Genomic DNA, 18,317 nt, shown 5'->3' on the forward strand with positions numbered 1-18,317 from the left:
GAATTTCCACCTGTCTCTAATTAAATCAGCTTTCACTATTTTTATTTAAATAAAGAAAAGAAAATTATATATATACATATATATAATTACTATGGAATTTCAAAATCTAAAAAAAAAAAAAGTACTTTGTTTTCCTTTAATTATTCTCAAAGGATAAATTGGAAAAGAAAACTTTATCACACTACTTTTTAAGCTGCTATTACAAAAAAAAAAAGTTTGTTGTCCTCATGTAATATGTCCATCTCTTATAAGTCTTTTCCAGACATTCCACCCCATTACAGAGCTTAAACCAGGTGGGAATGTAAATGTAAAGATGAAAGCTTAAGTACATTTAGTTTTATCTAGTATGTATTGAAGTGGATCAGTTAAAGAGCTAAGACATAAGAGGACTTCAGAAACACCATGCATCTGCTGCTTTCACACAAATACTTTATTTTCAATGAGAAAGAGTCATTAAGCAACCTACAGCCCTATTATTATTATTATTAATTTTATTATACCGACAATAGACATGCAATGGTTAGCAACTACATGAAACTTGATAGCCACCTTGACAACTATGTACATAAAAAGTTCTCATTTTTTGTATATTTAAAGAAATATAAGTGAAGAAGAGAACCCATTATTTGGGACAGGGCTTTATATTCACTATAACATTCAATGTCTTCAATTTAAACTCAGTCACTCCCCAACCACCAACACCATGAATTAAACTTCTTTGTTTTTGAATTGAAAAAGATGGGGTGGGGTTTCTTATTTAATTTGTTTGGGATTTTCTTTCTAATTAAAGAAAAAAAGAAAACTGTTTACCAAAATTTGTTACTTGATTAATTGCTGTTGTAATAATTCTTAGTGTTTTCCTTCATCTTTCATTGATTCACCACTTCAAGGTTATTGACACTTAAAAATTTGTCAAATCTAAATGCATTACTTTGCATCTGAAGTGGGCATCTTTAATCATCTAGATGTTTCCAGAGATAGTTTTGTCTTTTGCAATATAATAAATGGTTAAAGACAGATCTTGGCAGTTTGGTCATCTGAAGGTGCCTCATCCCCACACCTTGAAAGTCAAGTTTAATGCTACTGTTTTTTTTTTTTATTATTTTACTGAAATAGATGGGGTGGGGGCTACTGTTTTTGTTAAGTTTTTACACCTGCCCTGTTCTTTTATTTTTTTAAAACACTAAATATATTATTTAGATTTTTTTAAAATTTAATTTCCTTTTGTTATTGTTATTAATTTCTTCCAATATATATTTTTAATATTATGGAGAAATATATGTGTGTGTGTATATATATATATATATATGTATGTGTGTGTGTGTATATATATATATATATATATATATATATATATATATATAGCATGTTCTTATAAAGTTCACTATTTCTGAATGTCTTTCCTAAAATTATTTGAAGAAAAAAAAGATGTCTTGTAAATTTCAGAACAAATCATTAATCACCGACAGCAAGAATGATATGAAAACAAATAAAGCCAAATGATTGATTATCCCTAATTGAAACTGTTGACACTCTTGTTTATCACAGTTTTGTTTAAAATCATTTGGCATATCCCTCTGATTTCACAAATAAAATGGAATCTTCTTGCCTATACAATGTATACTGTTTTTATTTTCTCTCTATTCTTTGTTGCTAAACATCTACAAACAAATGCTCCTTCACCAGCTAGTTACAGTTGAACTATTTTTGCCTTTATGTTATTTTTCTTTTACATCTTTATTAAAAATGAAGAATGAAATAGCAAAAGAAAAGAAATGATTCATGCTAAAAACTGTATTATTTCTTATGTAGTCAGCCATCATTGCTGTCTTTCTTTACTTTTTATCTCCTTTTCCCAACAAGTTATAATGCACCTGAGCATTGTATACAGTAAGCTCATTATTCTTTGGTGTTTTTTTTTTTATGTCCTGATTTCAAGTTCTACTGAGGTTGACTTTGCCTTTCAACCTTTATGGTATTGGTTAACTTTTTTCTTTTTTTCTTGTAGTAAGTAGTCGTTATACCTTGCAGCCTTTTATCTGTCTTTACATTCTGAGTTCAGCTTTGCCTTTCATCCTTTAGAGGGCTGATACAATGAGTACCAATCGAACACTGGGGTACATACAATCAATTATCCCCCACCCACAAAATTTCAGGCTTTGTTCCTATAGGAGAAAGAATTATTAATGTGGCAAATTGACAGAGTGCTGGACAAAATGCTTAGTGGAATTTTGTCTAGCTTATATTTTGAGTTCAAATTATTCTGCTGAGGTCGACTTTGCTTTTTATCCTTTCAGAGTCAGTAAAATAAGTACCAGTTGAGACATTGGAGTTGATTGTAATCAACTAGCCCCCTCCTCTAAAATTTCAGGCCTTGTGTCTATATTAAAATGATTGTTACAAAATGTCCTAATTTTAAATCTCACAAATGTTGACTTTGTCTTTCCTTACAATCAATAAAATAATTACAAAGCAATTATTGAAGTTGATTCAGTCAATAGTACTACTTCCTTAAACATTTGGAGTTATTTTGTCTTTTTTTAACCAAAGTTAAAAAAGTATTTAAATTCTAAAGAATTATTCTAGTGTCTTGCTCTCTTTCTCTTATCCTCCTCCTCGGTCATCCTAGATTATTCACTATTCTCTATACTAGCTTTGGGCCCACATTAGAAGTCATTAATATTAATATTACAACTTATAAGGTAGTGAACTAGCAGAATCGTTAGAACGCCATACAAAATGCAAAGCAGCATTTTATCAATCTTTGTTCTGAGTTTAAATTTTCTTGAGGTCAACTTTGCCTTTCATCCTTTCTGGGTCAATGAAATAAGTATCAGTTGAATACTGGGGTCAATGTAATCAACTAGCCCCTTTTCCAAAATGTGCCTATAGTAGAAAAGATTATTATTAGCCAGACAAAATGCTTAGTAGCAGTCATCTATCTTTACATTTTTAGTTCAAATTCCACTGAGGTTGACTTTGCCTTTCATCCTTTCAGGAGGTCAGTCAAATACTGAAGTTGATGTAATCAACAAGCCCCCTCCCCTCAAAAACTGCTGGCCCTGTACCAAAATTTGAAGCAATTATTATTTTGTTAATTTTGACTTTTTTTTTTTTTTTTCGTTATTCAAGATCATATATTATTCTTGTCAACCTTATGTTTTTCCTCTCAAATCACAACAAAGCTGACTTGCTGTAAATATATACATACCATATTTTCCAGTATACAGGTCAAATTTTTCAGACCAAAATTTACAGCCAAAAAGAAGGGTAGGTCAATTTATACTCCAAAATGACTTAGAAGAACCAAAAGATCCATGTGAAATACAACAGGATTTGGAAAGATAGGGATGGTGTTTGAATGTTTACACTATGTACAGCCTGTATATTAGTGCTTTCTTTTCTTCTGCACACTTTCTTATATAAAAATCTTTTTGATCATATCAAGAACAGCTGAAAACAATACAAAAGTAAAGATTTATTTTCAAATGATATTTTTGTCCTGTTTTAAAACAGTTGGCTAGTTAAGATGGGATCTACATTATTCTTCTGCAGCTGGTATGAGACATTCATTAGCATCCTTTTATATTGTGGGTTTAAATCTTGCTATGGCCAACTTCAAATATCGTTTCTTCAGCATTGACAACTTCACCATACAACTGGTACCCCTCTTCCATCCCTTTCAACAGTGTGGCTTTGTGCCAATGCAAAAAAAAAACAAAAAAAACAATTTAAAAACAAATTTTTCTTTTATTTTTTATTATATTATTGATATTACACTAACTCTCCTGCAGGCATCATGACCTGTTGTCCAACCATGAACCATATGAATCCTCAACTGAAAGTGTTGGTGTTTCAGAGTTGAAAGATAGATCTGTTTGGCATTGTTTTAGAAAGAATGCCCCATCAAAATAAACTGCAAACCTATTCATGCCACACTTTATATTTTCATGATTTTTATCCTGGACCAGCCATCTTTCATCAAAATCTAGCTTCCAATAGAAATGGGAGATTTACATAGAGCAAGTACTACTGGCCATGAAGAGTTGCAGTCCCATCCAACAAAAGCAGAGCTGCTGTATCCAACCTTCCTATAGAACACAGGCCTTCATATACATCTTGAATATATCCACCATGAGACTGAAAAATATTTAAAATTTAATTAATTACAGTGCATTCAAATTTAAACATAGAGTACAATGCAATCATATTTTTGAAGCTAAAACTATCATTGTTTTATATCTCCTTTTCCATGCTTGCATGGATCAGACAATTTGTTGAGGTAGATTTTCTGTGGTTGGATGCCGTTTCTGTCACCAACCCTCACCTGTTTCCAAGCAAGATAACATTTTCCCCATAGCCAGACATTTTTTTCATGGAAGATGGGAAACGAACATCACTTGTATGACTGTTGATCATTTACACTCGTCACATAATGTCAAGACAAAGGTACAATGAAACACATATATATCACTGTGTTGACTAGACTATCAGATGTTACACATCACTGGTCACAATGCTCTTCCTTGCACTGTTTTAGTCTTTAAATAATGCTACTCGACTAGCTAGGTGGGCAGGCCAGTGTGTGTGCATGCACACGCACATCTATATACAATTGGCTTCTCTCAATTTCTGACTACTAAATTCTGTCAAAAGGCTTTGATATCCTGCAGCTATAGTAAAGATGCTATGCAATAGGTCTGAACCAAGACCTAATGCTTCTCAAACACACAGCCATACCTGACCCTAAGTATACACAGCTACAGTGCAATCTCGCTTTTTGCAGCTAAAAGCCAGCAATATAATAGACATGTTTATGTATTTTATATCTTTAGGTTTAAATTTTGCATTCTAAGCAATATATGTGTATGGGGCAGTGGATTGGCAGAATTGTAAGAGCATCAAGGAAAATGCCTTCGGTTCTGAATTTTTACTTACTGAGTTCAAATCTTCTGGGGTCAACTTTGCTTTTCATCTCTCTGGGACCAATAAAAAAAGTACTAGTCAACTACTACGAGCAAAAAAAAAAAAGACTAACCTCTTTCTTTTCAAAATTGGTATATTTGTGCCTAAATTACAAACAAGGGTATATACAGAAATTTTCTTTCACTATTAATGTACATCAGTAACCCTATAATTTTAAAATGTAATCTTTAAAAATTAAAAATGATCGTTTTTAACCCTCTAGCATTTAAATTACTGTCAAATGTAATGCCTACTTCTTCACAATGTTTTGAATTAATCATGCCTTATCTTGTAGCTTTCAGATTTTGATGTTTGTTTATTTTTAGAATGACACTAGGGTAAGTACAAGAGGCAGGAACTGGCCAGTTTAAGCAGAAAACAGGTAGAATATTTAAATGTTAAAAATTTAAACACTATTAAATAACCACACATCACCAGAGTGCTAACAGAATTAATAATGTCAGATGTATTTACTATGCATTACAGTATATCACAACTGCAAGCAATGAAGTATATAAATTAGCTGTTAGATGTTTTGGGACTGCTGCCTTTGGTATCTTTATTTTCAAAGGTTTGCTGTTTAGACCCTTATAATTCTGAAAGTGGTTAATGATATCTAAATATGTTTGCCCTAATTCCCAACTACGAAGACAGGGAAAAAGAAAGAATAATGTCTATACTTCAAAGATATCCAGAATAGCTTTTGTTGGACTATCAAAATGGGAAGCTTCATCAATTATATATAGCAGATCAAGATGTAAAGCAAGATCCCTCCAGTTCATCTTCAAATCTTCAGAGTCTAACATGGAAGCTAACTCTGTTCGTGTCTCTTCTGACATTTTGTGCATATCTCCTAAAATGATCAGGGAAAATTTGAAATAATATTGAAAAATACGGAAGATTCAGAAAAAATATAAAGAAGAAAATATGCAAATATTTTTACTTATTAAAATATAAATGATGAATTTTGTAGCATTTTTTTTTTTGTTTCAACATAGCATCTTGAAGCAAATGATAAAGCTATAAATAATAGCACTTAAAAATGGGATGAAATATTAAAGGCTGATATCAAAACGTTGAACTATATGAAGATGACAGAGGACCAAAATATGTGGTACATAGCTGTACTTGAGAAAAGACACCTACCATGACATAACTGAGATTCTAAAACCAAGATGCCATGTAAACAGCATTGGTGTGGGTGCTAATGCCACATAAAAAGCACCCATAGAAACCAGGCCAAAACAGACTAAGGAACCTGATGCAGCCCCAGGTCTTGTCAAGTCATCCAACAGCATGGAAAATGGACATTAAATACTGTTGATGATGATGAAAAGAAATCCAATGAATAGAAGTCTGTGAAGGCTGTGAGTGGGACACAAACCCACATCTGTAAACAAGATAGGCATTAATTTTTTTTTTTCCCTTCAAAGCATTCAGACATATGGAGGTAGAGAGAAACGAGATTCAAGCTTTTCCAAAGGACATTGCTCTCTGGATGGTATTCTGCTAGTTTATATAATATTATTTCACCTTTTTGTTAGCTATTAGATATATTGTTAGATATTAGTAATCTTTCCTTATTTACCTTCTCACAAACTTAAACACTCCAATACTGGACCTCTCAGGACTGTGAATTTGGCAAGTATTTAATAAACCAAGAAAGGTAATTTAATATGTATGATATCTAGTGTCACTTCCACATGTATATTTGTAGAAGAATCAGAAAATTTACCACAATAACTAAGTTCTAAGGAGAATGGTTTGAGGGTTAATTATTCCACTAATTTATTAATTGATTATGCATACAAGCCAGTGTATAAGCAAGGAAACAGTATCTCAAGCCATTTGAAATGTTTTTAACAATGAATAAAGTTATGTAATGATAATATTTTTTGCTTGATTGTCAACACACTGTGGTTAATGTGCCAACCAATTGAATAACCTTGGATTTTCAGTTTGTACAGATCATCCAGTGCATTTAACCTATCTGGATTACTCTAACGTCCACTGGACATTCTGTTAGCCAGATTTTATTGCATGGAGTGCTGACTAAGGTATTTGCTTGGATTGGCACCTTGCTGTACTCAAGAAGACCTGTCCACCACAGCAGAATTGATACTGGACTGGTGCTACATAAAAAACAGCCAGTGCACTCTGTAAAGTGGTTGACATTAGGAAGGACATCCAGCTCTAGAAACCATACCAGAACAATGGAGCCTGGTGCAACCCCTGGCCTTACTAGTTCCAGTCAAACTGTCCAACCCATGCCAGCATGGAAAATGGACATTAAATGATGATATCTAATCTTTTTATCAGGCATATATATAGTAGCATGTGATTTGAGGGAAATTTGTCATTTCTAGCCAAACTATCTAATGAAGGCTATTTGCATAAAGTAGGGTATCATAAAAAGTCTTCACAAGAAATTTTTTTTTAACTTCCTCTATTCTACACAACAAAGCCCTCCACATACCTTACTACAACTTTAAAAACTAAATAAATTACCTTGAGATAAAATTGTTTCCTGTGTCGATGAAACGGTCTTACTCTGTAACAATAAATAAAATCAGTTTTAGTTGCATTATTTCCTAATTGGCAAAACTATATATACCACTAATTTACTCTTAAATAGTGCATAGTGCCACAAATATAGTTGCAAATTATCCTACATCTGTGCCATCCTGATAAATCTATTTGCAGGATAAAGAACATTTCATGTGTTTGCATGACATATCTTCACTTGTGCAAGTAAAAAGGCATTGACATCAAAGTAATATAGTCATATCTTTCTTCCCTAAATCTCTCCCATCAGTTTCAGCTTAATGGTTGACATTTCATTACAACATTACAGCTAGATTAACTTCAAACTTTACTATAGCCATCCATCACATTACACGTCTATAGGATGCAACAGAAAAACCTCCCATATTCTACACAGCCATTGGTGAGGTACTGGTGAACTTAATCAATGAGTTATGGTATCTTCATGTGGGCAATATTTCACCATTTGTATCTAAGTTATTTTCATGGTTTGGACTGGTGCACATTGTGTGTCTGATTTTGAAGCATTTATCAAGTGTGTGTGTGTCTATCTCACTCTAGACCCTGAACAGAAGGTACATGATTCAATTTGTTTCAGTTTCAGTGACTGGCAAGAAACAGCTTCTTCCATTAATATATATATTTTAAAGCCTACTTAATCATTTATATTAATTAACTACCTCATTAATTTTAAAATTCAATTGTATACTTTTCACTTTGATGAATAAATTTTCTGAAGAATTTGAGTCATTTTACAACATTAGAAATACACTTTTATGTGAACTCAAATCATTAATCATAGGACATCATCTTAAACACTTCCCAACCATATGGTACCAAGTTCAATGCCATTGCATGACACCAGGGCATACATTCTTATAGCTCCAGTGCAACCAAAGTTTTGTCAGTGAATTTGCTAGGCAGAAAAGCATGTGCTATATATATATATAAAATTTCATCATTTTACATGTGGCACATGGTACAAGTAATATCGATTTGATGGAGGGAGCGAGCTTATGTGAACACAAACATTTGATCATTATAAACGAATCATTTGTGTGGTTGTCCGATAAGAAATTGCCAAACCCTCATACGTCATCTAACAATGGGAGAGTCCATGATAGAGGTATGTTGGTGCAAACAGGGAAAATAGAACTCAAAATTAGTGCCAACACACGAAACTCTCAGATCTTGAATCACTCTGTTGCTTCTACTAAATGTTTATATATATATGTATATATATATATATCAATTTAATACACAACTGAAAGAGCTATTAATAGTTGTGTATTAAACTGACATTTATCTCACTGGCTGGACCACTTTTGTTGATTCTACCTATATTGGATCTATAAACTCTATGTGCGTGTGTGTGAGGGAATACCTTCATGTTACAAGAAGGTGACTATAAGTAGTATGGGTGGATAAGTGAGAGTGGCAGACAGAGCGGTATACAGTAAGTGGTGAACATAGGTGGAGATATGATCAATTGTGGAGGAAGTAGGAGTGGGTCAGGTGGCAGCAAAGATTATGCGAAATATGTGGGGTTTTATGTGAGAGAGTTGCATAGTATTAAGGAGAAAGTCAGGGGTACACAAGAGTGGAAATCGTGGGAGATGAACAGAGGTAATGAGGGGAGGGCTGCCATTGGTAAAATGAAGAATGTGTGTAAAACAGAAAGCAAGTGAAATACATGCAGTTCTGCTCTTGTAATCCGAGTACTTGAGTGAGTAGTGCCATAATCAGACGTGTGAAGAAGATTGGTTGTGGAGGAAGGAAAGCTCATCAGAGATAGATTGAGTGCAAGGGTTATACACACACGTGCATGTATGTTGTTTTACAATAGAACTAAAAAAAAGTAAAGACCTTCTTTGGTCATGAATGACCATGGCACCTAGAAAGTTCCCCTCCAAGGCACAAGTCTGGGCAAGGTTTTTTGTGGAAGACCAGTAGTTGCCCATGCATACAAGTCTCACCTCTCCATGCTATCGATGATATCCAAGGGAAAGGCAAAGGCTGATACAGCTTAGCACCAGTAATATCACAACTCATTTCTACAACTGAATGAACTGGGGCAACATGTAAAAAAGTGTCTTGCTCAAGAACACAATGCACAGCCTGGCCTTAGAGCATTGGGCTCACAATCGTGAAGTAGTGAGTTTGATTCCAACCTCTGAGCCATGCGCCTTCACACAATAGAACTAGGCAGACAGTATATTGCACTAGGCAACAACATTTTTGTTACTATTAGACAAAATGGTGCTCATAGGTAATTTGGGAGCGCTGATTCTGAATCTGCAATCATTTTTTTGTCTAGCACATCCTGTTTTTGCACTGTCTTTATTATACTGCTATCAAAATTACAATAATGTGAAAATTCATGACAAATAAAATGAATATATGTTAAGCATAAATTACAGTTATTTGGTATAAGAACAATAGCAACTAGGTGGACAAGTAGCTCTAAAATCAATAAAACACAAAACAAAAGTGTAAAGTGAATATTATTAATTTTATGTTTTACATAAATAGCTTTGGGGGTCTTCTTTTATGCCTATGTTGTATGTCCAGTTCTCTGTGAGGAGAACCTTACTATAATTACAGCAATAACAAAGTAAAATAAATTTTCATCTTGTGTGGCAATTTAACAGGTAGCCTACTTTTCCTTCTATCAGCACTTATCTTTGTTTCAGTGATAAGTATATGAACGAAAATCAAAAGCAAATAGCCTACCACTTTATCAATATTATCAATTGGTTGGAAAAGCTGATGCTGTGAATAACTAAAAAACTACACATACTGTCTGAAAACTGATGTTAGATTGGGATTTAACACCCTAAAATTACACTAAATCATCTGAAAAAGTTTGAATAGCATAACAAAAAGTTTTTTCGTTGCCCAGTGTTATCAACAAATGAATTTTACCTCAGTTTTTAAATATGCATCCTGAAAGTTTTTCATGATTTTCATGGAAATATCTAATTCCATTCGTTCATTGCTTACACTGTCTTCAACCTGTTGGAGAAAATTCATTGCATCTGTGTTTCCATTAATAAATGCTAAGTTAAAGGGTTTAAAACCTACAAAAAAAAAAAAAAAAATCAATCAATACATGTTATCTTTTCGCATTACAACCAAACCAGCACAATGATCCCTCCTCAATAAATTTAAATCAATGCCAGTTAAGCTTAATCATTTTAACAACTTATTCGCAATCAACTTTTCTTGAATGCACATCCAATAGAATATAATCAACTCATTTCTTTTTCATCACTACAAGGGCTCCACAAATACTAGACATGTTTCTTTCACTTTCATACATGACTTTTTAATTCAATATCGCTACTGCCTATGGACATGCTTACACAATCAAAACACTGAAACACCCATGAGTTTTGGAAATATTTTTCATTCTCAGAACTGTCAAAGACAGAAGTAAACCACCCACATCAGTTATTAGTTGTCAGGACAGTACATCCTTCAAAAATTCCTTGCCTCCTGAAATTCACCAATGCTACTCCTGATATGCCCATTCACCCATTCCTCTTTATGGCTCTTCAATGTCTACTTTCCAGTCTCTTTATGTTTCATTTTGTGTACTATGCATGCACTTTTGTCTGTCATTGATGTCTTCCATTTCTTGACATTACCTCTTTTACCCTTTTCCAATAAGTTGCAGTGAACCTGAGCACTTTATACAATAAGCTCATTATAGATTTCAAATTTTTTGGCACAAGGCCAGCAATTTCAGGGGAGTGGGTACATCAATTACATTGGCCCTAGTACTCAACTGATAATTTATTTTATCGACTCCAAAAAGGATGAAAGGCAAAGCTGACTTTGGCAGAATTTGAACCCAGAACACAAAGACAGATGAAGCCACTAAGTATTTTGCCCAGCATGCTAACAATTTTGCCAGCTTGCCACCTTAATAAGCTCATTATTACTATTATAAATGTCAGGGATAGTATGTACATTTATAGAGTAAACCTTACTATAGAGATTATTTATATATTTAATCACTGTATATAGGAGTCTACGTATTTTTGATTAGAAAGAAAATGTAGGCACCATTTTCATAACACGATTGAGTAGTTCATGATATGAACACCTGAAGCTATGAAATGTCTTCTCAAACAATCCATAAAATAAGTAAATTTATAAATTCATTCCACAGATAATAACATTTTTTTTTTTAATAAGGAAAATAATGTAGAAAGGTGAAAATCTTAAAAATGAGAAACTTTATTTCAAGTAACTGCTTAATAGCAACCCAGCTAAGACTACCCCAAATCCCATGATATAAACTTCCTGTTTTAAAGAGATCTAAATTAAAGCTTACCATCAAACTTCCATGTTAATATATGTTCCAAGCCACAGATTAATAATTATTTACAAAATTAATTGAAACAAAGTCAGTGCATTTCAACAGGAATATTGTAGTTAAAGGTTAAGAAATAGTGTTTACCACTTGACTGACCCTGATATAATGATCTAGCTATTGTTGTTTGTTATCAGCAATATTTATGAAATATTGATGAACAAATAAAAACAGCCAATAAGTATGAAAAAAAAAACTGAGATGTGATTGAGGCAAGATGTGGATCCAAGCTTGTCACATCTTCCTTGTCAGTGTCTCTATAGTTTCATAAAAAATTTCAACAGCAAAACAAAACTCACCTTCAGAATTACAGGTCTTTAGGCATTGACTGATTCTGTAGCACCAATCTTCGGTCTCCAATGGCCACAAAAGTTCTTTTAAGCATTCTGTGTTGTTATGGATGATGGCCAGATGTAGAGGATTATTACCACTGGAATCAACAAGTGATTGGTTGGCACCATTGTGCAACAACAGTCGAACTATTGGTTTTTGATTTAACAATACAGCTAAATGAAGGCAAGTCTTGAAAATAAAAATTTAAAATAAAATGAAATATTAGCTTTAAGAATAAGAGGAATGAGTTCAACAGTTAAAGATTAAGAGATATATATGTTTTCCTATTACATTCTTTAAACTATTTATTTAGATAAACCAGTTCAAAGAAGGCTTTTATTCAAACTTTATTTCTGCTTGCCATCTAATCCATTAATCATAGAAAGACAGTATCCATCTATTAATATCATTCAACATTATGCTGCATTTTCGTACTCAATACAAAATAAGATATCTATATTTTTATCTATTATTTACTATTGTAGAAAGGAATTAATGATAGGATATTATAATTCATAACAGTCTTCCCTACTGAGTGGAAAGTTAGTTACGGTGCATTCAAAACATATAGTCCTTTAGATAAAAAGCGGTCTTCATAATTCGTCCTGATCTCAGTTTTCTCGTCTCTTTTTGTCCTTGAATAGTTGGCATTCTGTTACCCATATTATTCTCATTCAGGCACTCTTGTTGTGATAGCATCCCTCCCAAAGCCAGGTTGGAAGTATCCATTTTGATGGTAAGTGGTATTCCAAGTTGTGGAACAGCAAATATAGCATCCACCAATGTTATAATTGGTTTGAGCTTAGAGGTCTTAATGCCAGGAAGTAGTTTGTATGTGGTGCATTTTAGGCTTGACATGGACATGCAGAATGACACAGGTTTGAGCGTGCCCTCGAAGTCACTTGTAACTGCTGAGCGTTGACTGAGTATATCAATTCCAATGATGACTGGAGCTACAAGGTGGTCAGTCACAAGAAAATTAGCATTATATATGTTATTTCCCAGTTGTAGTTTGCTACTGAATTTGATTTTAATTTCCAGTGCTGTGTTGTTGGCCACGTTAACTTTTTCTGGGAAGGTATGATGGTATTGTAATCTCCAGACTGCAAGAAGATTCGCTTCTATAAATGTCCTGTCAGAACCTGTGTCAAGAAGGGATTGTGTATTGTTGTTCTTAATTTTAACAGGTACCAGCCATCCTGTACCGTTTGTTACTGCTAAAATGATGGATGATAAGGTCCCATCATTGTTTTCTTCTGAGTCTCTCTCGGGATCTGTGATAGCTACTGTTTTTGGGAAGTTTCGTTTGTTTCTTGGTGGTTTTTTTGAGAGGCAGACTTTCTTCCAGTGGCCTTTCTTCTGACACTTTTTGCAAGTGGAGTTTCTTGCCATGCATTGATTTTTTTTATGGATGTCTCCACCCCACCAAAAGCATGCTGATTTAGTGGTTGCAAGATAGGGTGGTTGATCAATACCAACTGAGCCTTGCAATAGGTTGCAAGTGTCTTCACTGGCCACCTCCATGGTTTGAGTAAGCTTATAGAGTGTTTCTAAACTGTCATCTGATGACTCAAGAAGTCTTTGTCTGATTGATGGTGATTGAAGCCCAGCCACAAAGGTATCACCGATTAGAAATTCTTAGTAACAGTCTGTGGTAAGGCTTGGATTTTACACTTCTTGGCCAGCACCTGAAGGCTTGACATAAATTCTTCTATAGATTTGTTTTCCTTTTTTTGAGTTTGTAGCTTATGGTGCATCATCATATTTGAACCTTTCTTTATGAACTTTGAGTCCAGGCATTCTATTGCCACTTCGAGGGCTTCGGATTCTTCGATGATGGGGTAGGTCCTTGCTCTGCAGAAGACTAAGAGTATCTTCAGTTTAGATTCATCTAGAACTTTTGCCTTTGCTATGTAGATGTATAGCATCCATTTCCAGTAAATATAATCTTCTTCAGTTGGGTTGTCTGGTAGAGTCCTCTCGAATACTTTGGCATCCATTTAGAATGAAGTTTGAATAAAATTTGTCATAAACCAGTTCAAAGAAGGCTTTTATTCAAACTGCTCGCCGTCTAATCCATTAATCACAGCTGTCCAACGATTATGACACGTTTTATATTAAGTAAAGACAATATCCATCTGTCAAAGTCATTTCATACTCAATACAAAATAAAATATCTATATTTTTATCTATTATTTACAATTGCAGAAAGTAATTAATGATAGAATATAATAAATCATAGTAGTTTTCCTATGACAATATTCTTTATTAACCCATGCTAGCATGGAAAGCGGACGTTAAACGATGATGATGATGATGATGATGATGATGATATTTAGATTTAAATAGAACTGCTTTCTTTAGTTGTTATTATTAGGTGGCAAATAGGCGCATCCATAAAGCACAATACAAAATGCCTTTTGTTTTAATTTTCATATATGCTCACATTTTGCCCTGAGATGCCAGCTGGACACCTCATCACCACTATTTATCTCTTTGCGGCTACTACTGATTCATTCTTACTCTCTTTTAAATGTGAGTAATCATGTAACTCCTCTACAACAATAACCTGCTCTTCCCCACCTCCTTCTTTCACACATTAACCCTCATCTCCTAGTAGAAAGCACTCATACTTGGATTTCATAATCTTTCAAGGTACACAGCGACTTCACTATTGCCAAGTACACACTGTAAAATGGTTATTGCTAGGTAGATTTATATCTAATCCATGCAATAAACTGCTGACTGTTAAGAAACTTATAGTAATTGTTAATCTATGGCTGTAACAGACAAATTTAACCCTCTTGATACCAATTCTGAAATGGTGCATATACCAGAATGATCCATGCTGTTCTAAATACCTTATAGCATCAATGCATGACTAACAAAGAGCTGTACCAAGCCATCCTATATAACACAGAGACAATATGAAAACACAGGCTGAGATTTACTGGTCTCTGTTGGTATAACAAGGAGATAAGTTATTCAGTGGCAACCTTCTCATGGTAAAGAAGTGTAGCAAGTCCAGAAAAGCTATTTTTGTTATCGTATTGTAGCACAACTGTGCTATGGCAACTCTGGCCAATCAGGGCTGGGTGCGTATTAATACCAAAAGCTGTTCTCTGCCCAAGAAGAATTAAGCGGGTGTTTTAACCAGTTAGCAAAAAGACAGCAGACCAGCAACATCGGTTGTCAAGCATGGGAATAGCCCTTTTGTTTTTCACACCAACTTTGCACCACTAGCTCTGCATTATATCAGCCCTCAACTCTGGTTACATCATGAACAGCCTATTTTGTTTATGCCAACTGCACTCCACAAAATTCTGAATGACATCAGCCCACAACTCTAGCCATGTCATGAGCAGTATATTTTCATTTATGCTAGCTCCATTTCTGTTAGCTTATAACGACTTCCAACTGAATCCATTTTTCAAATGTAAGTTATAAAGCTTTCTCTGACTCATGCACATACACCAACTATCCTCATATTACTTGTCAGCTCTCATTAGCCTTTAATAAATTAAAATATTTTGTATAAAAATGCCTTCTGATATTTTCATTACACATGTTTCTCAAAAGCTCACATACAGGACCTCTCTATGAACACTTTCACTAAAGTGGTGACCCTTTACCAACATTCTCTCTATAGAAGGAAGCAGTAGACCAGCAAAAAAATACTACATCAACCAGACACTTGATGCACTCTCCAAGAACTTAAAAATGCCATAGATGATAGAAAACCTGCCTGAGGCTGCTCTAGATTCAATTATACAAAATTTCTGTTGAAAAGTAATCTAAAAGAAAAACTTCCATCAAAATTTTATGTTAATTTGTTTCAAACATCAGCTTAATAAGAACAGTTATTTTACTAAATTCTTCATTATTTTCAAAATTAATCGAAACTAAAGCAATGTATTTCAAGAGAAATATTGTAACAAAAGGGTCAAATATAGTAGACCATGTATAACCATGTCCTGTCCTATTGTATATAATAGTGGTGTTATTGTTGTAGTTTTCTAATCATTCCTAAATTTTTACTGAAGATTATAGTAGGTAAGAAAGAATTGGAATCACTTTTATCTCTTCCCACTTTATACAAAGAGTAGTTTCAAATAGTTTCTTACCTTTATACTGGAATATACTATAGCAAGTGAGCAGCATTTAACAATTGAAGCCATGGTTGTTAAAAAAAAAATACTCATTTCTTTAAGTAAACATGCTATGCTATCAACTTTCTCATAGGAATTAAAAGTACAGTTGGCTGAGATTGATTACTTTTAACACAGAAATAGTGGCACCAGAATTGTAGATATGGGCAATGTATTTACTTCTTTAATAGAACCAAACATATATATATATGTGTGTGTGTGTGTGTGTGTGTGTGTTTATGCAGATGGATGCTGACAGCTCCATAAAGAAGTGGCAATTTCTCAAAGTAGACGGAGCATGTGGATGAGGGAGACCAAGGAAGACACGGGATGAAGTACTGAAGGACAACCTCAGGATGCTGAATCTTTCAGTACTCAAGAAGACCCATACTCCACAACAGAAATGTTAAGGCTGCTCCATTTGGTGAAGAGGAGTGCCCTACAAGAGTCCTGTGCCAGTGCCACGTATTAAGCATTCATGTTGGTGCCATGTAAAAGCACTCAGCATACTCTGTAAAGTAGTTGGCATTAGGCATCTACCATAGAAACCATGCCAAATCAGACTGGAGCCTGGTGCAGCTATCCAGCTTTCTATCTCTGGTCAAACCATCCAACCCATGCCAGCATGGGCAATGGATGTTAAACGATGATGATGATGATATGTATGCATGAGTGCATGGGTATTACAGAGAGAAAAAGTCTTACCTGTAAATTAAAATTCTTGCAGTCTATATCATATCGTGTAGTTACCAAAACTTTTAGTAATTTTTTCACAATGTCAACTTGATTGTTCATGACAGCAAGATGCAGGAGGCTGTGAAAAAGAATCAAAAAGAAACATTAACTCGTTACAATGATGACAAGATTAATTTGATAAAATATTAAACAATTCAGATTTGAAAATGGAAAACAATATAATTAACTTTACAAGCACAACTGTAAACACTGATGTATGTGACACAGTTATTCATATACAGGCATTCTTCAGATTATGTTGTTTTGGGTTATGTCTTCTTTTTACTGTGTCATTTTTTAAAAGAAGTTAATGGATAAAATAAAGTTCAGATCGAGATACCTAATGCCTTGCTGTACTCAAAAAGAACCATTCTCTACAACAGAAATGTTAAGGCCACATCCCTAGGTGAAGAGGATTGGCCTGCAAGAGTCCTGTGCCAGTGCCACATAAAAATGTTCATGTTGGTGCCACATATTAAGCGCTTGTGCCGGTGCCACATATTAAGCACCCATGCCAGTGCCATGCTAAAAGCACCCAGCACACACTGCAAAATGGTTGGTGTTACAAAGAATATCCAGCTGTAGAAACCAAGCCAAATCAGACAGGAACCAAGAGCAGTTTCCCAGTCAAATCATCCAACCCATGCCAGCATGGAAAACAGACGTTAAAAGATGTTGATGATGTCAATCTCAGCAAACATTTTAAAGCATAGTAATTTTAAAAAACATGTAAAAAGCAACACTAAAGTGGAAAAATCAATAAAATACATGTGAAAATATGTGCAAATCATTAATTAAAAAATCTAATAAATTAGAAAAAGAATTCTTTTTTGTGTTACATTGGCTAGTGTCCTCTAACAGAGCTCCAAATCAACCAAAGATGTGTGAGTGGATTTGGTAGACAGAAACTAAAGGATGCCTATCATATATGTGTATATATATATATATATATATATATATGTAGTGAAACTACCTCCCGCCATTAGATACAAACTACTATCGCCATTACATACAATCTTCTCATTTAAATATAAATAAATGCGAGCGTAGTAGAACCCATTCCTTGTCCATCACGTGACTGATCATTATTCGAATCGGCAACTTCTTCGAACCGTTCCCGCCAGAACACGAACTGACCAATCACGGCCCCTAATAAGGTCACGTGATAGAGTAAAATTCTGAAGGCATTTGGAGCCCATAGTTTGTTATAA

At 34.2% G+C, this 18,317-nt stretch overlaps 2 protein-coding genes across 7 annotated transcripts in view; one reads left to right on the top strand and one right to left on the bottom strand.

Moving 5' to 3' along the window:
• Positions 1–1,617, top strand: part of LOC106875830 (WD repeat domain phosphoinositide-interacting protein 2) — a 97,507-nt gene extending 95,890 nt beyond the window's left edge. For both annotated transcript variants that reach the window (XM_052969622.1, XM_052969623.1), the window contains exon 12: positions 11–1,617. In XM_052969622.1, coding sequence (XP_052825582.1) covers positions 11–24 — 14 coding nt within the window. In that variant the 3' untranslated portion in view covers positions 25–1,617. The remainder of the gene's footprint in view (positions 1–10) is intronic.
• A 2,113-nt stretch (positions 1,618–3,730) lies between these two features.
• The window catches only part of LOC106873263 (nuclear factor NF-kappa-B p105 subunit), a 108,050-nt gene continuing 93,463 nt past the window's right edge, over positions 3,731–18,317 (bottom strand). For 4 of the 5 annotated variants that reach the window (XM_052969621.1, XM_014920555.2, XM_014920556.2 and 1 more), the window contains 6 exons: positions 17,077–17,185; positions 12,190–12,412; positions 10,435–10,589; positions 7,474–7,516; positions 5,646–5,818; positions 3,731–4,140 (listed from right to left, as the gene is read on the bottom strand). In XM_052969621.1, coding sequence (XP_052825581.1) covers positions 4,030–4,140; positions 5,646–5,818; positions 7,474–7,516; positions 10,435–10,589; positions 12,190–12,412; positions 17,077–17,185 — 814 coding nt within the window. In that variant the 3' untranslated portion in view covers positions 3,731–4,029. The remainder of the gene's footprint in view (positions 4,141–5,645; positions 5,819–7,473; positions 7,517–10,434; positions 10,590–12,189; positions 12,413–17,076; positions 17,186–18,317) is intronic. The other variant, XM_052969618.1, reaches the window with a different exon arrangement.

This window comes from Octopus bimaculoides, chromosome 7 (assembly GCF_001194135.2).
Source record: "Octopus bimaculoides isolate UCB-OBI-ISO-001 chromosome 7, ASM119413v2, whole genome shotgun sequence".
Taxonomy (NCBI): Eukaryota; Metazoa; Mollusca; class Cephalopoda; order Octopoda; family Octopodidae; genus Octopus; species Octopus bimaculoides.